Below are 22,222 nucleotides of genomic sequence, written 5' to 3'. Positions count from 1 at the left end.
TTTTAAACAGTATTTCCAAACAGGATGACTACTAGCTGGTTAACAGTACTTTGAAAGCATAATACTGTAGTTAAATTAACAATTCAAGTTATATTCATTAAAATTTATAATGTCACACTTCTGATGCTTGAATACTCCAGATATTTAGATTTTTCCCCAAACACAAATTTAAAGGTTACCTTTTTATAAATCTTGTCAATTTAAAATGTGTTTCAGAATTAGTAAAATGCAGCCTTTATTCTGTTGTTAAGCTTCCTCTAAAAAGAGAGCAGCCTTTGCTACTACCAATACCCAAGTATAACGTAGAATTAGTCATTGAATTAGGCTCGATAGAAGTGCAGAAATCAATGGTATGAGGGCTGTATCTAGTTATGAGTGAAGTATATGACTTGGGTACATCATTAGAACAATTGGAATGTGAGTAAACAAAAGAAACCACAACAACAAACAATCCTAATTTAGTGTTCGATTTGTTTTCAGAAATTAGGTATGCTATTACAATAGCCCACTAACTGAACATCTAAAAAAGTTATATGCTTCCATTAACACACATGACATATGAATGGAGAGATGTTCTGAAACACTATTTTTTATGATAAGGTGTGGATTGATGTGCGAGAGGGTAATGCCCCGTTAAGGCTAGATCTGGCCTTGTGTTCAGTCCCTGTACGAGGGACAGGCATCGACTCCCAGCCAGTCTGAATTTGACACCCCAGTCAGGAAACCTAACCCACAAGGAAACTTCATTTATCCTTAATCATTATGAAAATGGGTAATTTGTAGACTTGTTGGGGAAAAAAATATCCGTTGCTGCATCCAAACCATAAAGAACATGAATGTTGATTTGTGTAGATTTCCACCAACTTATATACTTTTTTCATAAATGGACTATATAGATTCATAGTTCTGGCATCTCAGTTGGAAACAGATCTACCAAAAAAGGTATTTCACAGGTAAATGAGCATTTGACCAAGTATGTATTCCAGTATTATAGCATAACATAAGACGATTTACCAAACACTAAACCAAAAAAAAAAAAAGCCCTATCAAATGGGAATAGGGTATGACAAATGCTGCTCTTCTTTCTCTGCAAATGTCATCTGAAGACAGATGTTATATGATATCTCTCAGTGGAAAACAATCAAGTACAGATTTACAATTAAATGTATATTTGCATGTATAGTTTTATTAAAAAGGTCAAGTATGCTTTCATACCTATGCTTTTACTCATAAAGGACATAATCTAGTCATCACTTCTGACTAAAATATGATAAATCTATGTCACAAGCATGTAGCATTTACTGTGTCGTTATTTATTCACAAGAAATAAGACATCAAAAAGATATACAGTATGTGAAAAGAAAAGGGGTGTACATTAACATGTTGTCATATCCAGTATAAGCAACTTGGATTGGGGAACATTAAAACCAACAGAAAAATACTTTGATAAACATTCATGGATTATTAACATCATAGCAAGTGTTTTGTAAGAGTCCTAGTCTAAACTAACATAACTAAATTTGAAAACCTCTGTTTATCATGGCATACCATCCACATTGAATCAGCATTATCTACTAGCAAAAAACAATTTTGACAACACTTCTGTGTGTAAATGTAAAAATGCAAAGTTTTAAATAGCAGTGTTGATGGGGAAAAACATAGCTTTTTAAAAAATGATGTACACTGTACGATTGTCATGTGAACAGATACTGACTTCAGTTTGGTCCTACATAATCACATGTCTATTGTAGGGATAATTCTTTATTAGTGAACTGCAGCTAAACAGCAACTGTCCTACATCAATATCTACCTTTAAAAGCGTACAAATGGCAATCCATTAAACCAATGTTTAAGTCCGGGGGATCCTGAGGGGCAAATTTTCCAAGTAACCTCAGACTCTCCATTTCGCACCAACAACTGCAAGGTCCCGTAGCAGGAGGAGGTCAAAAAAAAAACCCTACCCTGAAGGTCTGCAAGCAGATCCTTCACTTTTGTTCAAGAGAAGGAACTTCTTTCCAAAATACCAACACTGATTACAATTTCTGTGAATGTTTTAAGTGAACACACCACTTAAATGTATATATTGTACACTTTAAAATATTGCAATGTACACTTATATACATTAAAACTGTCAGATCATAAATCAATATACAAATAAAATACAAAATGTCCTTCAAAACTATTATTCAAAGGAAAAAATTAAATTACATTCAATTGTAAAAGAATGGTTGTTTACTTTACCTTGTACTAACTTTGGCACTGTGCTGCTCTAGAAATGATGTGCAACATTTGCACTATTTTGCAGTGGGCTTTTGTACTTCACTTTTAAAAACGAACCTTTTCGTAATTTTGAATGGTTACTTTGTTCATAATTAGAAAAATGGACAGTCTTCTGCTTTTTAAACAGACTCCAACTGTCACTTGGGGAAAATTTCTCTACACTTCCTTGCCTTCTTAATAACTAATGTACCATGAAAAAATGCTTAAATACTTGCCTGGAATACTAATTCCGATTCCATTACAGATCATTTAAATGCAGTTATTGACATTGTTGAATGCGGATACCCAGTGTTGTAGAAGACACTGGTTGACTAACATCGTGGCCACAATGGATGGTTCCTTAACTGGTCAGGAAGCCATGATAAAGGAAGGAGATGGACAGTCATCCCCAATTGGTTGGTTTGTGGTACCTTTCCAGATCAGATAGTAAATATGAGGGAAGGTCAGAGGGCGACTGCCTCCCAAGGTCTTGTGTTCCCCCAGTACACTGGCTGACAGTGTCCCTCTGGCATAGCTTTCATTTGGACACATGAAGGGCTTAATGGGAGTTGTAGTTTTGCTGGGCATCCCTGTTGGGTTTCTCCGGTGCCATTAGGAGGAGATGCTATTCCCTATTATAAGGAGGATCCACCTGACGCAGAAGCACTTCCAGGTGGCAATCCTATTGAACCAGTAGTACTCTAGGGTTTGGTTGAAAAGCAGCCACTCTGTCTCATCCAGCAGTCACTGTCAGGAAGTGGTGGACAAGGCTTGCTTGGAGTAGAGTGAAGGTGTAAAACAAAACTGAAATGAACTGTGACTGACTTGCGTGGTGATAAAAATCTGTAGAAGGTATTGTTTAAAATAAAAACTTCTTTCCTTGCACCAATGATTATATAGTTTGGTTGTATCTGGGTGTTTGGGATACAGGTCACACCAGATATGTATCACATTTTCTGCTCTGTGGACAAGGAGACAATAATAAATGGGGGAGGAAAAAAAAAAAAAAGGCCATTGCTTGTCTTTCACTAAACAGAAGTTAACTTCAGAGATATTGCCTGCTACTGTCCATTTGATAATGCACATGTGCTTCAGTGGTCTCACAAGACAAAGACTAAGTACATACATATGCAATCAAGTGACAAAAACTGAACAGATGTTATACACATTTAGTTTTAATTTTTTTTTTTTTTGTACAGGTGTTTAGCATAGGCAGTCTCGTAGCACAGAGCTGTCATTCCTGTTTCACAGTACCAGGTTCTACATTGAGTCTGCATGTTCTTCCCAGGTATTTAAAGATTTGGCATCAGTGAGTGTAAGTGAGCTTACTCACTCAAAAAACATTGTCATCAGTTCTTTTATTACCATACCCTCAGAAACAGCAACTTACTGTGCATTAAAAACTTTGATAATTAAATTGTGGTTGGGCACACTCTGCCTTTGTCATTTTCCTGGTTATTTTTATCATTGCGTATTTGCACGATAAGCCACAGAACTTGTGGCATGCGCGGGACTAGGCTTACTCATTTATTTATTAAAAATACAATGCAATGTAAGAAGTTCAGTTTAGATTTCTCATTACTTGTACACAGTTCAATGAAACCCTTGTGTGCTGTTCACCATCACTCTGCCACTTCTTATGAACTTCACTTTGTAGGCTATATAAAACACCACCACAATGTAATACGTGAAACTCTTAACATCATTTAGCAAAAGATAATCATATAATTTGAGCATGCATCCGTCTGTTTCAAGCCATGGCAGAACATAACCACTGAAAACACAGAATTGCTAATGCAAAAGTTGCATAATACGCAAAACACACTGTATACACACACACACATTTCTTAGACTGTTGAACTGACCTACCTAAATTACATTTTTATCATCCCATCTGCACTGAACTGGTCTCCTTGCTGTCCAATTCTGTGGTGTGATCACCTGGATTACTGGGAATCTCACTCATTACCCCCAGGAATAATTAACTTCTTACATTATAGCATAAAAGCAAACAGATTGTTATGAACTTAAAAGACAGAAATCTATTCACAAGCAATTCAACTCAGGCAACAGTATGTACAGATAAATTCCTAAACATATTTGTTGAAAAAAATGTAAAGGCATGTTGAGTCAACTTTACAAACAGAAAATATACTCTAAATTTATCACCATTACAGAAACAGTTACGTGAACTTTTATATCAAATGTTTTCAAAATTGCTGTAAACATCTTACCGACAAAGCATGACAGGGACATTACATTGTGTCAGGGTTGCTAATAAATGGAGATTTTTATTCCTTAAAAAACCATGATTAAAATAGTTTACCCCTTCCACTCAAGAATCACAATTATAAATTCACCTTCTCTTTTCCCTGTTGCAAAAGAATCAAAAATTCTGCTCTCTAATCTGCATCCAGCCCTACAACCTGAAGGGAAAAACCTGGGGGTTGGTGACAGAGTTGGCACTCCAGCCACCATAAAAACCCTCACACGGTTCCACCCCATCTCAACTAGTGTGGTGTCGAGGTGTCACACGTTGCATGGCTGTACCTAGGTCCTAATCTGGGATCCTATGTTGGTTTGTCGTGTGGTGGGTGCGGCAATGCATTGTATCAGCACATGCTCCTAACCCCCCTCTCTCTCTCATTGGCTGTATTTCTTGATTTAGCCTTTATCCATAACAATGCAGATGGAATGAAATATCTTCAGTTTGTGCCAGAGGCTCTTCAGTTTCTTTGTACATGAATAACCTTATTTTGAATAATGTGCTGTGTGGTGAAATATATGCCAGATATCAGCCACTTTACAAGTTGATAAATATTTTGCATGTCTCTATTTGTAATGATAAAGAGTAACAAAGCTAGACAAGGCAGTTTTCAACCCCCAGAGTTTCACTAACAAGGAAAGCACCATCTAGGACAGTTTTACATCTTTATAGTTTAATAATTTGTACACCTACACTGTAAAATTGCTGAACTGGGAAGGGGGTTTAGCTTGAGCTGTTTCACTGAGTGAATGGCAACAAGAATTCTTCAGGGCCCTACTGGTGCAGTCATGCCAAAAAAGAAGAGAATGAACGAAGATACAGTGGAACCTGAAGTAATTTCCCCCCATAGGATTGTATGTAAATACAATTAACAGTTCCAGACCGTATGAACTGTAGGTAAATTTATTTATTTAATTTTTTTTTTTTTTTTTTAAGATTTTTAAGCACAGGGAAAAAAAAATGAACATTTGAAAAATCCTTAATTTATACAAAAACTAACCATAAACAACCAATAAAACTAACCTTGCATGAGTCGAATTCTGGCATGAAGGAAGTGAGCAGGAAGCTGGGTGGAGAGGAGATTACAGTTTTGAGGCAAGACCTAATTATGCAGATCCAGATCGTCTGGATGACGGATTTATGCGGGGACGATTCCAGTTCGGCGTAAAGACGATTCTTCAAGTCGTCAGTTCGCACATTTCGATGGTCTGGGATTTTTCAGGTGATTTTCTATGTAATAAACTTAATAAGTTAAAGCGTAATGAAAACTGCATAATTAGATCTGGACCACCCTATACTGTACAGGGAGAGACAGAACACGTGTGTAAATCACCAGCGCGTACAAACCAGAAGGGAAACGAAATAGAGCACAAAGAGTTCACAGTGAATGCACAGGGAGAGACTGAACACATGCGGAAATCATCGGCGCGTATGAACCGGAAGGGAAACTGGCTTGTTCGTCACCCGAGTGTGTGGTCGTGAACAGATGCAAAAGTTTGGCAAACTTTATTGCAGTAACCTGATTTGTACGTGTTCCGAGACGTTCGTGACCCGAGGTTCCACTGTAGTTGTCTGCCCTCACTGATCGGGGGGATTCCATCTGGCCTCTCTACCATAAAACACTCACTTGACGAAGTGGTACTCGATTCTTAAACTAGCTATTAAACATTACCTAGCACTACAGTTACATACAACTCTGCCAAAAATAAAGTTGGGTTTCACAAGAATGCAGGTTTCTAGTTCAGTCCACATGTACAAAATGTGTTTAATGAGACCAGCTTTGTTATATGGGTTGGAGACTGTGGCACTGACCAGAAAGCCGGAGACAGAGCTGGAGGTATCCAAGTTAAAGATGCTAAGATTTGCACAGAGTGTGATGAGGATGGATAGGATTAGAAAAGAGTACATTAGAGGGTCAGCTCAAGTTGGACAGTTGGGAGACAAAGTCAGAGAGAGGAGAGATTGCCCTGGTTTGGACATGCGCAGTGGAGAGATGCCGAGTATATTGGGAAAAGGATGTTAAGGATAGAGCTGCCAGGAAAAAAGAAAATAGGAAGGCCTAAGAGAAGGTTTTGGATGTGGGGAGAGAGGACATGCAGATGATGGGTGTTAAAGAACAAGATGCAGAGGATGGAAAGATATGGAAACAGATGACCCACTGTGACAACTCCTAACGGGAGCAGCCGAAAGGGGAAGAAGATGATATGGTTAGCATACACAGACTGGAGAATTAAAACTAAATTACTCGATATCAGAAACAAGTTTTTGTTAAAACCAGGGAGACCGGTGGTTTCATCCCATAATGTTTAAAACAAAATACAATGGAGATACTCATTTTGATTACCCATTAACAGATAGTAAAAAATGTGTCATTAACATTAGTAAAAATGTATTAATACTACCCTAAACCCTTTCCCCTCACTTTCAAACCCTACATACAGTGGTGTGCAAAACTATTTGCCCCCTTCCTGATTTCTTATTCTTTTGCATGTTTGTCACACAAAATGTTTCTGATCATCAAACACATTTAACCATTAGTCAAATATAACACAAGTAAACACAAAATGCAGTTTTTAAATGATGGTTTTTATTATTTAGGGAGAAAAAAATCCAAACCTACATGGCCCTGTGTGAAAAAGTAATTGCCCCTGAACCTAATAACTGGTTGGGCCACCCTTAGCAGCAATAACTGCAATCAAGCGTTTGCGATAACTTGCAATGAGTCTCTTACAGCGCTCTGGAGGAATTTTGGCCCACTCATCTTTGCAGAATTGTTGTAATTCAGCTTTATTTGAGGGTTTTCTAGCATGAACCGCCTTTTTAAGGTCATGCCATAGCATCTCAATTGGATTCAGGTCAGGACTTTGACTAGGCCACTCCAAAGTCTTCATTTTGTTTTTCTTCAGCCATTCAGAGGTGGATTTGCTGGTGTGTTTTGGGTCATTGTCCTGTTGCAGCACCCAAGATCGCTTCAGCTTGATGAACAGATGGCGGACATTCTCCTTCAGGATTTTTGGTAGACAGTAGAATTCATGGTTCCATCTATCACAGCAAGCCTTCCAGGTCCGGTAGCACCAAAACAACCCCAGACCATCACACTACCACCACCATATTTTACTGTTGGTATGATGTTCTTTTTCTGAAACGCCATGTAAAGGGACATTTGCTTTCTAAAAAGTTCAACTTTTGTCTCATCAGTCCACAAGGTATTTTCCCAAAAGTCTTGGCAATCATTGAGATATTTCTTAGCAAAATTGAGACGAGCCCTAATGTTCTTTTTGCTTAACAGTGGTTTGCGTCTTGGAAATCTGCCATGCAGGCCGTTTTGCCCAGTCTCTTTCTTATGGTGGAGTCGTGAACACTGACCTTAATTGAGGCAAGTGAGGCCTGCAGTTCCGTTGTCCTGGGGTCTTTGTGACCCTCGGATGAGTCGTCTCTGCGCTCTTGGGGTAATTTTGGTCGGCAAGTCACTCCTGGGAAGGTTCACCACTGTTCCATGTTTTTGCGATTTGTGAATAATGGCTCTCACTGTGGTTCGCTGGAGTCCCAAAGCTTTAGAAATGGCTTTATAACTTTTACCAGACTGATAGATCTCAATTACTTCTGTTCTCATTCATGTTCCTGAATTTCTTTGGATCTTGGCATGATGTCTAGCTTTTGAGGTGCTTTTGGTCTACTTCTCTGTGTCAGGCAGCTCCTATTTAAGTGATTTCTTGATTGAAACAGGTGTGGCAGTAATCAGGCCTGGGGGTGGCTATGGAAATTTAACTCAGGTGTGATACACCACAGTTAGGTCATTTTTAACAAGGGGCAATTACTTTTTCACACAGGGCCATGTAGGTTTGGATTTTTCTCCCTAAATAATAAAAACCATCATTTAAAAACTGCATTTTGTGTTTACTTGTGTTATATTTGACTAATGGTTAAATGTGTTTGATGATCAGAAACATTTTGTGTGACAAAAATGCAAAAGACTAAGAAATCAGGAAGGGGGCAAATAGTTTTGCACACCACTGTATTGTTTTAATAACTTATGTGAAGTCTATCAAGACTTTGTCTATTACCATATTAAAAAATTATTTTATCTTGTGTCATACCCATTAACCATATATACCTTTAAAAAGTAAAGATTATAAAAAGGTAATCACTAGCATGATCACCAAAAAAAAAAAAAAGAAAAAGAAAACTTCAATGAATGCACATAAACTAAGCAATATAAATGATTAAAACATTGGCCTCTGAAGGCTCTGCTCCACTGAAATGAATATTGTGTTACCATAAAGTGGAAGAACACATAGAAATATTAATATCTTGCGGCATATTTCCTCCACTAAATGGCAGCAGAACACCATTACAAGAGTTATTCTGGCCTAACATTGTTAAGCACTTCACTACCCTTACCTCAAATCTGAATTGGGCTTAAATCACACTTGCATAGAATTCTGAACCTGAATTACGGTCAGAACTAATGCCAAGGAGGGTCAAGAGAATATGACACGACAGGAAATATCCACTGTAGCAAGATAACTATTAACACAGGAATATACAAACCCCATTTCCAAAAAAAAAAAAGTTGGGACACTTTCTAAAAATGCTATAAAAATTAAAATCTTTAATTTGCTAATTCACTTGAACCTTCTAACAGGCAAAAGGACAATGAAAAGATTTTTAGTGTTTTCACCTACAAACTTAATTCTGTTTGTTAAACATAAACAAATGTAGAAATGTAGAACATTTCAAAAAAGTTGGAACAAAGGCAAGTTTACCACTAGGTCACATCCCCTTTCTTTAAAATTACACTTCTTAATTGCTTAGGAACTGAAGAAACTAAGTGTTGCAGTTTTTCCAGGTGGACTTTTTGCCCATTCTTGCTGTATACAAGACGCGAGCTGCTCAGCAGTCTGTGGTCGCAAGTGTCCGATTCATCTCTTCATGATGGTCAGACAATTTCAATAGGAAATAGGACTGCAGGCAGCCCAGTCAAGCACATGGATTCTACAAAGCCTCGCTTTTGTAATTTGTGCAGCATGAGGCCTGGCACTGTCCTGCTGAAATATACATCGAGTTCCTGTGAAAAGACGTTATCTTGACAGGACAAGTTTCTGTAAAATCCGAGTTTAAGCCTCCACATCAATGGTACCGTCACATATATACAGATTCCCCCATGCCATCAGAGATGTTGGTTTTTGCACCTTTCATTGAAGACATTCTTGATGGCCTATTTCATATTTGGCACACAGAATTCAACGTCACTTTTTCCCAAAAAACAAGCTGAAACATGGACCCATCTGACCACTGAACACGTTTCCATTGTCATTCGCTCCATCTCTGATGAGCTTGGGCCTAATGAACTCACCGACATTTCTACACAAAATTGATTTATGGCTTCCTCTTTGCATAATACAGTTTCATGAAGCATTTCCTGATGCAGCAACAGAGTGTGTGTGTTAAGCGACAATGATTTCTCAAGGTACTCCCAAAGCCCATGTGGCTACATCCGCCACAGTAACATGACGGATTCTAATACAAATACTGCCTAACGGCTTGAAGGTCACGCACACATCAGCAGTGGTTTCTTGGTGTTTACGCACAGAGACTTCTCCTGATTCCCTGAATCTTTTCACAATGTTATTAACATTGGTGACAGACCTAAATTCTTTGCTATCCTGCACCGAGAAACATTGTTTTAAAATTGACAGATAATTCTGTCATTAAGTTCAGCACAAAGTGGAGAGCCATGACACATCCTTGCTTGCAAAGACTGAGCCTTTGGTGGAAGCTCCTTTTATACCCAATTTTGATACCCACACCTGTTATCAGTTAACCTGTTAATTGAGGAACCTTACAGAATATTACTTGTATAACCTTTACAGTCTTACTTTGCCTCTGTCCCAACTTTTTTTGGAGTGTGCTGCAGGCATCAATTTCTAAATTTGTTTAAGTTTAACAAACAGAATTAAGTTGGTCAGTGAAAAAACTGAACATCTTTTCTTTGTCCCTTTGCATGTTAAATAAAGTTTGAAGTGAATTACCAAATTGCAAATTTTAGTTTTTAATGGCATGTTTAGGAATTGTCCCAATTTTTTTGGAAATGTGCTTTGTAAATTGAGTCACAGAATGCAAAGTAGTATATATTTTTACACTTCAGAAGGCCCTCCATTAGATGAAAATTAGTAATTCCACTTATTTAAAAAGGAAAATTATCTATCTGTGAATTAATATTTTAGGTGAAGTATAGAACTTCAAAACTGTGCACTTTCCAAACTCTATCCTAAACAAAACAATGTTGCTGAATATCTACCATATATCAATTGAATAAAACTAAGTAACATTACCCTTGGATAATTCGTTAATCTAATTTTTTTGAGAAATGTCTATTGTCACAATTTGGAAATAAAAGTGCAATACTGTTCTTGCAAAAATGGAAAGCACCTATAAACAGGACGCAACAAAAAATAATCTCAAATGTCTGTATGATTCAGCTACACGTCTACCAATTCAGGTCTGCAAATTCTATTGCATTACTACTACTAATGCCCTCCAAAGAAGCCAGATTAATCCTGGCATTTAGGGGTGGGAGGGAGTGTACAAGGTTCATGTTTACTAAATAAATATGCATGAACTCGTCCAATTGTTGGCATCAGTCCTGCCGACAGTTCGGAGAAGCAGATGCCTAGAGTCAGAGCCTATACTGGGAACAACAAGAACAAAGCATAAGCCAAGTCTGGGTTGAAAAGTAGTACAGTATATTTTAAGGTATATCATGTACATATCTACACTTGCTCACAGGGAGAAATTTTAGAACTGTCAATTAAATTCGATATATTTTTCAGATATAAAAGAAAAATCCAAGTACAGGACAAAATACTAGTATAGATTGGGAGACCATATAAACGTTATACCTACAGTAACCAGGGGTGGGTTTCAAACGCAAGACTCTAAACAACCCAAAGTATCTATCATAGCCATAATGAACAAAATATGAAAATTAAAACAAGACTGAGCACTAACATTCAAAATCGCAAACTTGCAAGGATTTAGTATTAACTGTGGCAAATATTTTTTTTTTTTTGCCAAAACAGCTTAGCACAGCTATAAACACTGAGATCCCATGTGTCATTTCACATTTAATACTTTTAATATGCAAGTTATAAGCAAGAAAAATTAAGACTGTGCAGTCATATACAATGGCTTCTACCCACTACCAATGATTCAGTGCTTTGACATCAGAAAGTGGTTGCAGGCTAAATACGTCCTACCTCAAAAAGAAAAGGTCAGCATTAGACAAAGGCAAGAAAAAGGGCACCAAAAACAAGTGCAATGAAACAATTGTACAACTACATATATATATATATATATATATATATATATATATATATATATATTTGTTTAATCTCATCAGCAGCTTAGAAAAATGCATTTAAGCATACTATATTTGGGGAAGGACTTTAAGCAAAAATATTAAATTATAAATTTAAAAATATGCTAATTTATGTATCATATAAGCATACATAAAATCTTATTTATCTATCTCATTTATATATGACACAGATGCAAGTGTCAAACCATGAAAACAAAAATAGATCAGAGGATATTATCTTAAACATATAGACTGCTGCACAATTTCAAATAGAAAAATATGTATATAAAAATAAATAAATAAATAAAAAAACACATACACACACAGTGGCATAGCAGATGACAACTTAAGCAAAACTGCCAAAATGCTAAAATATCCACTGATGAATTATCAAAGTTGATTCAGTTTTTAATGCTTTTAAAGCAGATTTATTTTAGCTTGTATTCCCAATTCTAGGCTCTCTCTCTCTGATTTGCTCGCTGAGTGAGTCCTTTGCAAAAGAGTAAGAGCCTGAGGGCTGTGCAGAGCAAGACACTGAAATAGAAGACAGGCTTGTCTTGAGGTAAGGACACATCTGGCTGCATCACAGACTTATCTTTATTCAAGAGAAGGGAAAGAAAGCATCGTAACTGAACAGTAATTTTGTTCTTTTTACAGTGAGAAAGGAAAATACTTTTCAGAGAGCAAAAGCTATCCTTTTACAACACACTAAGACTCAGACCTGTACCAAAATGCATCCATGAAAATGACTCATGGAACAAAGAGAAGGGAATTCACATTTTTTAAAAAAAAGGTGTCAAGAAGATCAGAAGGTCTCTTTCTATTGGGAAATACTATCATTGGCAACTGAAGATTAAACACAATGTAAGTAATATTGGGTTTATTTTATAGTAAATGACTATAAAATACAAGTACTGTAAATTCTAAAATGAAAAGCTTATTTCTGCCTATACTTTGCATTATTAGAAAAATGTTTGCTCTTATTCAAGTTGCACTGTCTGAACACTGGACTCATTTATTAATTTTGGAAGGAAAAAAAAGTAAAAATATTAATACACCTCATTTTGTTCTGAGGCTTTAAAAGGTGGATATAAAGCGTACACATTTTTATAAAAAAAAGTTTAATTATAACAATTATTACAGTTAACGTATTGGAAATTTGTTAGGGTTATTTGTTTTGTTAGACTGGAAGAATATTTGGTTAGCTGAGTAAGAAGTCTCTAATAAAAGAGTCCAACAGAATTAAATGATTAGATTCAGAGTCCATCTAATTCAGCATAATTATTTATATGAATTCATTTAAGATGTTTCCACACCACTCTGTTAAACATAAAAATTACAGTGAATATGGTGCGTTTTTTTACCTTAGTTTTGTAGCTGCAGTCAGGGCTACCATGTGTTAATTCTTTACACACATCTTTTACAGATGCAAAATAAATCTACTTTGAGCAAAATTGCAAATACGCAAGTTCAGAAATTCAGGGAACATTCCAAGGTTCTATGCAAAACATGGTATATAAAAAAAAGCAATTTTATAATAGCTTCTCTATCAATAATTAAAAGGCATAAAGATTTATTTATAACTAAAAAAAATGTAAATAATGTGAAAAACTGTTTTCACAAAGGAAACAAACGTTTCATGCTGTTTGCATAAATTACATAAAAATCATACTGAAAAATACCTAATAAAATGTTTCCTCTAAATTCAGTACCAATATGAAATGTACACAGCAAGACAGGAAAAAAAATATTCAGGTACATTACACAGGGCAATTATTTAGTAATATAGCCAAATATATCTATATCTATCTATCTCTTTTTTTTTTTTTAAAGAACATTCACAAATAATGGTAAATGGATTTAAGAATACTGTCTGAAAAAAAGTAATAAAACTTTAAAAAAAAAATTAACTGTTATTTAAAAGGGAGAATTTACTTGTATTTTCAATTTATAAACAGCAGGGCTGTACATTAAAGTCTACCAATAAAAAAAATAGAACGAGAATATGATTACTGTATACAAACACATCCATTACACCAAGGTAATAAGAATTTCCTGCAAGTTTTTAATTTTATACTATCCATCCATTATCTGATTCGTACTTCAGACAGAAAATGGTTGCATGAACCAGTTTTGACAGCGATAGGCAAAAGGCAAAAACCAGCCCTGGCCAGGTAAAGTCCATTATAGGACCCTCAAGCACACACACCAAGCAAGTGTCTAGTTGCAGAATAACCAGGCATTCATAGCTAATATACCAGATAGGATTCTGCTGCCTGCAACTGTGTAAAGTAAATAGCAAATTCATAAAATGTCAAAAGGAAGGCATATTACAATAAGGACTTTTATTATTTTAATTTTCCAAACACCAGAACATCGCCATGGCTTCCTACTCAGTTAAACATGTAAAAATAACAGATACAGCCATGGCAAAACTGAACAAATGATCATAGATCCATCAGCAATAAACTACAGCTAAATTATCAATAGCATTTAACAAACTTAAGATTAGAAATATTAAATCTTTTAATGTCTCCGTGCTTATCAGCAGATTATCTCCAAATATTTAAAAGTTCAAATTTTCCATGCAATGTTCATTTAATATTAAGTATCATATTAATGTACATTTGTGTTTTCCCCATTCTACAATCATTAAACTAATGTACTTGGAGTAATTAATATCACCCCTTTAAAAGGAATTTCTCAGTAATGCTGTGTAAAACAGTGGAAGGAATGTTCCTTCTAAAATAATCTGTAATATACCTGTATGTGTTTGCTTTTACAGCTGTACTATGCCTCTTTTTGGCTGGATGAAATGGCCAAAATCAGAAACAGACCAACCGGAGCAGAAGTTGTCAGAAGTGCCCACCAAGACTTTAATGAGAGAAATATTGTGGCACGTTGAGGAAAGGGAGAGGATGGTTAGAGAGATGGAGAGGGATCAAAGGATTCCATATAGTGGTATAGATTATTGTTGGTCACACAGCTATGAAAGTCTCAAGGACCTCATCCCACCTTCTGAACAGAGGCAATTAGAACAACTTTGCTCACAAATACAACCGAAACATATTGCTACTGTGTTGACAAGGTACTCTATTTTATACTCTTACTTTACATTTTAATTCCCATTTAAATATGTATATATGTATTTGATTTAGGATTGGCTCCAGCAGACCCCCACGACCCTGTAGTTAGAATATAGCGGGTTGGATAATGGAAGAATGTATTTCATTTAACCCAATTCCATTAGCGTCAGACATACTTAAATTTAAAGCATATTACAGCCTCTGTGAGTGAGACAACAAAACTGAAAACACAAAAATGCAAAGAAAAACACCCACATATACCCCAGTAATACTATAAATGCTAGTATAAAATTCCACATGAATGTCTATATTGTTAATTCTTTTTAATAATTGTGGAGCTAAGAAGACACTGAGCAGATAATTGGGAGATATCTGGGAAAATCTGAAGGGAATGACATGCAACAATATAGGATTTTTATAAGTATTAACCTAATTTTAGTAAAGTTCAAGTCAACTACGATGCTATTTATAAACATGCTGTACACTTACTTTTAATGACATGCAGTGCATTGGTCCTTGCACGAAGACATCACAATTAAATCCATTATGGAGAAAAACTAGCATAATGCACCCTGCTCGGATTGTGGTTTTATTAAGTCTAGATACCCATTATCAGGGAATGGAATAAATGATGCAATTTTCATCAGATAACAGATTCCCCCCAAATGCAAATCTGCCCCAACATTTTTACCAAGTACCCAAACCCATAAAACCTAACCTCTTTTGATGAACTCTATCTTGCTTTGGTAAAGAGTTCACTTTTTATGACAGCCCAGTATAGCAAAGGCACATCAGAATAGATCTATACAGGGTGATTTTTTTCATTACCATAATTCTGCCGAGTTCATCTTCAAATGTTCAATGATATCTGTTGTACCTTACCTTCAAAAATGGTTTTCAACAAGGTGTGGAAGCTAAATACTTATTTGAATAATGTATTTCTATCACTTGTATTGTGAACTTTCATTTAACTATAACATAATAATTTAAAAAGTTCCCTCAGAAATGAAACACAGGAAAATCTTGTCCTTGTGTTTTTTTTTTTTTTAATTGAAAAGACTTAAAAGGAATAATCCACTATCCCATGTAGTTTGTAGAGTTGGCCGAGAAATTTTTAATCTTGTTTCCATGAAGAAAGCACATAAAGACTTAAATTCAACAGGACTGTACAATGATCAACTCTGGATAAAGGAAAACAATGTGGAAGACATCCATGGAAAAAAGAAAAAAACAATTCTTGCATAAATCAGGTCGCATAATCCACATGTCTTATCTATTCACAATCTCGGAACATACGTATAAAGTAGATACTGTATTATATTTTAACAAAAAATGCATGCATTTCTGAAAAACTCAGCATAAAAAGACTGAAGATAGGATTCTTTACTAATGAATATGGGAGAGGTGGATCTTCAAATTAAAAGCACAGTATAATGGGAATGCAACTTTCCGGTTTAACATTTATGATGAGTTTTTGGGAATTTATGTTCCATTGACATTTTTCACACTTTCTGTAGATGCCCACAGCTGGTTCACATTAAGTTTGAATCTTCTTTATGTACTTTTTCCAAGAAAGCATGAACATTTTTTTCTAGGCAACCACTACAGTTTGCAAGGGGTAAGTAATATATAAAAGAGAATATTTTTGGTGGAGTATTCCTTTAATCGACACCCATTGTTTAAGGAACTGGAAAAGGACACATATGATTCAGCTTTTAAATTTTCTTACCAAAAATATGATAGTAACATAACTAAATGTGCTATTTTCCTATACAGTAATCCCTCGCTATATCGCACTTCGACTTTCGCGGCTTCACTCTCACAGATTTTATATGCAAGCATATCTAAATATATAATGCAGCTTTTTCGCTGCTTTGCGGGTTTCTGTGGACAATTGGTCTTTTTTCTACTGGTACATGCTTCCTCAGTTGGTTTGCCCAGTTGATTTCATAAAAAGGACGCTATTGGCAAATGGCTGAGAAGTTACCCAATCAGAGCATGGAGTTAATTGGCTCAGCGACGGAGCCCCAAATTCTATTCCACTGCGTTAACCAGGAAGTCTCCTCTCGCTCATTCAGCATCAACGTGTTTCACTTTGTAACGAGTTAACTTTTGTGCTCGTTTGTGTTTATCTTTGTGCATAGTCAAGCCCTTCGTTACGGCTCCAAAACGATCTGCTCCTGCTACTGCTTCAGGGGCCGTGCCCAAATGCCAACGGAAGATGCTAACAATTGCCGAAAAAGGTAAAAGTTTTGGATATGCTGAAGGAAGGGAACAGCTACACTGCTGTAGGGCACCATTGGGGCATCAATGAGTCCACGATTCTTTTTATTTAAAAAGGAGGAAAAAGAATACAAGATCTACGGCTGCAGTGTCCTTTAACCAGGGTGTAAAACGAGTTGTAAGTGGACGTAATAAGGCGGTAGTCCGGATGGAATCTGCTTTAGGGATTTGGATTGAAGACTGCCAGAAGAACAACGGCGGTGCTACAGGGTCGCCTGAAGAGGCTCCTTTAGAAGAGCTGTAACGTTCTCCTTTGTTGTGCAGTAAAATTAAACTCATTGTTATCAGACAAGTCGTCGTGTCTTTGTTGGTAACTATAATTAATTTTCTATACACAGTACTTAGTATATGTATGTACGTTGTGTCACTGTACACACATTTTACTGTATACAATTTTTCTTGCATTGCATGTACTTATTGCTAGTGGCCTGTCTCTTAATGGCTGTAACATATGTGATATTGGAGATGCTTGATATCTTTAAAATAATATTTAGCTTTTACTGTATATAAACAGTGTGTTTACATACATAATTTCAACAAATCTTACCTAATATCTAAGAGAATACAAAGGGTTTATGCTGTATAACTGTGCGGGAAATGTTTGTAAGAGTGTGGGAGAGTTTATAAGGGCTTAAAATATATAAAAATAACCATATGAACATATGGTTTTTACTTCATTGATTTTCACCTTTCGCGGGTGGTTCTGAAACACAACCCCCCGCAATCGAGGAGGGGTCACTGTAAATGTAACTTGCATTTCTCAACAATTGTTCAGTTACATCTCTGTGCAGACTGTAAGTTAAACATTTCTATTTGTTAATATTGTTGCTTACTTTTCCTCCACAAAGGGCAAGGCAAATAGTAATTTTTTTTTTTACATTAAACTTCTGTGTCAGACACAACAACCAGTGATAAATCAAATGAGACAGCTCTGCTCTAACAGAGCTGGGAAAAACACAGTTGATCTGTGTAATTAACACATTAAAGTGCAATGACAGGTTATTCAAATGCCTCTGCATCTATACTTTCCTCAGCATCAAGATGGATACAAACATCTCCAGCCTTTGAACACAGCACTGCCATGCATGTGGTGTGAATCTGAAACAGACGTACAAGAATGAGAAAGAAAAAAAAAAAAAAGGATGTTCGTCGCACTACACATGTTGAGTGCATGCATGCACCCTCAAAGACCATAGGACCAAACTTTGAACTTTCCTCTATCCAGTGATGTGTGGAATGTGTTTATGTCTTATACAGTTTGTTTGAAATACATTTTTGAAATTTGCTCTTTCATTTTGAATAGTCCTATGTGTGTGATGATATGTATCTATTACATAAAAAAAAAAATCTTGTGTCAAGACCCGGTCATCTCAGAGAGACACTTTGAAGTCCCATGAGACTACTTGCACGTCACGCCCTACTTACCCAAGAGGGGACTGGGCGGTCTCATGGCCTGGAATCCCTGCAGATTTTTTTTTTTTTCCTCCGACTGTCGGGAGTTTTTTTTTTGTTTTTTCTGCCCCCCCGGCCATTGGACCTTACTCTTATTCTATGTTAATTAATGTTGACTTATTTTATTTTCTTACTGTGTCTCTCATTTTTCTATTCTTCATTATGTAAAGCACTTTGAGCTACATTTTTTTGTATGAAAATGTGCTATATAAATAAATGTTGTTGTTGTTGCAATTTCTTTGAGACACTAACACCCCACGAGACAAGGTTCATGGGGCAGTGGGAGCAGCACCCCATTCATTCTCAGTGGGCGGTTGGGTGCTAGACAAGCAGCGACCCAGGGTCCATAGTCGCTGGGGCCACAGCTACCGTTCGTGTGCAGGACGGAGGCTTGATGGGGCGGTTCGCTGCCTGTCCACGCCGCTGCTACAGCTCCCGACTGGACGGAGGCTGAATGGAGTGGTTCATGAAAGCAATTTTTTCATGTTCTGATGTACATGAACTATGCTGTGTAGTGCTGGCTAACTCCTTGCTGACGGTTAATTCCAAAGAAAAACATCTTTCTGAAAGCAAAAGTTTGTAATAACTTTTTTTTTCCCCCCAAACACATTAATACAATGTTATCAAACACTTTTCTATATAGCCACAATGCTTGCTGGACTTCAATTTCTAAATCAGAAGTCAATTTTTCCTATTAAAAGGAACAAGCATTTAGAATATAATTCAAAGACTCTGGCACAAGACCTTCTTATATTGTGGATTTTGCTCTTCAGAAATCAGCAGAATATTCTGTAGACTGTCTGTAGAAGATTACCATTTTTCTGTCTTTCCATTTACTGTATCTCATGTAATGCTCAAATAACCGCTACCGTCCAGACAGCTGTCCGGCTGACGGCTGGACCCAAACCGAGTCTTAGTAATTTTTTTTTGGCATCTGAATTTGTTTTCTTGGTTTTTTTAAGTTGCTTTTATCTGGTTTCAGTTTTGATCACTTTCTGTTTAGTATAAGGACTTATTTTAAATTTTTACATAATTTTTATATCCCTGTTCCAAAAGGCACAAGTCCCCATTGCTAGGCCACAACCCAAATGAAGGGAATGTGAAAAGAAGTGTTGTGGAATGTTTTTCAAATTGCATTTTTACTTCCATATAGAAATTCTTTCAGAAACAAAGAAATTTATAGTAAGTGCAGCAATGCAACTTTTTCTTGCATTCTAAGATTACCAATATAGTTTCTTATGCATTACATAACTAACAGAATATTGGTTGTAAGCAAAAACAATTGAGAGGACTATCAAAAGTTAATGGTTACTAAAACTATAACTTGAGACTCCACTGACCACTGAGGGGCTTGAATACTTATAAATGCAAGTGTTAAACTACCAAATGACACAGCTGTCTATACTTCTCTTTCAGGTTTCGAGATGCTCTAGTGGATAGTGATATATTGCCTTGGGAGTTGGTGTATGAATTCAAACAAGTCTTAAAGGAATTCATTAGTAAAAAAGGAGACGAGAAGCAACAAATAAAGATGATGGAATCTTGGTCAAACAGGCACCAAATCAAACAGTGCTCTATTACTTCTAGTGCCTCCGACTGCTCTGACACCTTCAAGGAAGAGATCCCTACCATTTCCAGCTATGTTGATAAAAGCATGAGAGATGCATGTCAATACCTCCCACAAAGGATATGGGATTTACCATACTATCATCCTTCTAAGTGTACCTGTTCTGATGATTATAGCACAATACTATAAAAATATCATTGAAGAGGCAACTTCACTGAATCATTGAATTAGATAACCCAAAAACCTAAAGCTGAAGAGCCATAAGTCCCAAGTTGCAACAAAGGTCCAACATATCAAACACTACTGTACACATTTTGCCTGTATATAATGTATTTCCATTCACATTTTTATAATTAGCGTTAAAAACATACTACTACCAAGTAATGTTCTTGGCCTTAGCAAGGGCTTTCAGCTTTCCCATGAAGATATAGTGACATTTCCTTTAAAAATTCTGTTCTCTTTTATGATGCGTTAAATGACCGATACCTTTGTTGTCTATACAGGTGTTTGCTTTACACATTACACATACCTCAACAGGAAACAAGCTACAAACTACTGAAAGTTATTATGAATGCTGTATTATTGGTGTAATACCATTAGCCTATTTGTGTTTTTAAATGAGGGTTTAAAAATACACATTAATGGCAAGAAAATTATTTGGACCAGAGAAATTTCCTATAACTGAGGAATCTATTGTTAAGAAATCTCAGTTTATGTTAAAATAACAAGGGTAATGGAATATTGCTATAGTAAGGAAAGGGTTAAACTGCTTGTACAGAGAATGTGAAGTGTTAAAAATAATGATATAATGTCAGGCATATGTTTTGTTTTTTTTAATACATTTCTGAAAACTGTCAATTTAATCATCTTTGTGATATTGTTGTGTTCTGAAATGTAAGAACATTTTTCCAGCGATGAAAGAAGAGGAGCACTCCAGACAAAATATGCTAGAAAACTGATTTAAAACAGCTGAATCTACTTTTACACAAATTATGGTCATTTGAAGGTACAACCTTTGATGGACCAATATAAAATATAAATCAAAAATGAAATTTAAACAAATGACTCATAGTTATCTATACTCAAAATATACAGTAGGTATGATAATCTTGTTCTGAATCTACAGTCACTGAATTATATCCGATTTTCCTTCTGAAAGCAACAATCAGTATATTCAAGACTATTTAACTCTCTCCACATACCCTAATAAATTCCCTTATTTTTATTGTTAATATTTCAGAATTGTCAATATCTGAAAAAAGGTTATACAATATTGTTCAGGTACTTTATTTTTGTTAAGTTTCACGTGTGTGGAACCACAGCTACTTTACTAGTGTGTTTTTTTAATAGTGTTTAAGAATAAACAGGACAATATACTTGTGCTCATTAACAATAAAAAAGTTAACATTTAAAATAATTCTTAAAGTTTGTTTACCCCTCTGTTTTCACCTTGTTTGCACAGATTTTCCTCCAACATCCTAGTGAGAAGTAAAGCAAAATGACACCTTTTATTGGCTAACTAAAAAGATTACAATATGAGGTTGCCTCGAAAGCTTGCATATTGTAATATTTTTAGTTAGCAAATAAATGGTGTAATTTTGCTGGACTTCTCTCTACGTTCATAATGGCTAACATGGTACAACACCCTAGTACCTCTAGCATCCTTTAAAGATGTGGTGTTTAACAATTATCTGAAAATGTATGATGCATGTATGAGTGAAGGAGCTCAGCATGGCTTGCCACCCTGTCTGGGGCTGTTTTCTGCCTTGCACCCAATAATTGTCCCCACATCTTGCAATACAGAAATAGATTAAGCAGTTTCAACAATATCATGTATGTTTGTGAATAGTCACATGGGTTCACCAACAACCAGGTAAATGATGAACGTCAGGCACAATGTCAGTCTGGTGACAGGCAATAGTTAGGCATGTCCAGCCATACTAGACCTT

At 36.0% G+C, this 22,222-nt stretch overlaps 2 protein-coding genes across 5 annotated transcripts in view; one reads left to right on the top strand and one right to left on the bottom strand.

The window, feature by feature from the left end:
* The window catches only part of tdrd9 (tudor domain containing 9), a 178,663-nt gene that overhangs the window by 152,474 nt on the left and 3,967 nt on the right, over positions 1-22,222 (bottom strand). The gene's annotated exons all lie outside the window — the stretch shown is intronic.
* Positions 12,688-20,462, top strand: rd3l (RD3 like). The gene is made up of 3 exons (XM_039742118.1): positions 12,688-12,749; positions 14,671-14,973; positions 20,123-20,462. Exons 2-3 carry the CDS (start codon positions 14,678-14,680, stop codon positions 20,460-20,462), a joined length of 636 nt encoding a protein of 211 aa, XP_039598052.1. The 5' UTR covers positions 12,688-12,749; positions 14,671-14,677.

Source organism: Polypterus senegalus, chromosome 18, assembly GCF_016835505.1.
Source record: "Polypterus senegalus isolate Bchr_013 chromosome 18, ASM1683550v1, whole genome shotgun sequence".
In the NCBI taxonomy this organism is placed as follows: Eukaryota; Metazoa; Chordata; class Cladistia; order Polypteriformes; family Polypteridae; genus Polypterus; species Polypterus senegalus.
This window is presented reverse-complemented; position numbering and strand designations above follow the sequence as displayed.

Excerpts from the sequence above, each read along its gene's own strand:
- rd3l (XM_039742118.1), top strand. The coding sequence starts at position 14,678 with ATGCCTCTTTTTGGCTGGATGAAATGGCCAAAATCAGAAACAGACCAA. Across the intron at positions 14,974-20,122 it reads ATTGCTACTGTGTTGACAAG|GTTTCGAGATGCTCTAGTGG; the intron begins GTACTCTATTTT and ends CTTCTCTTTCAG.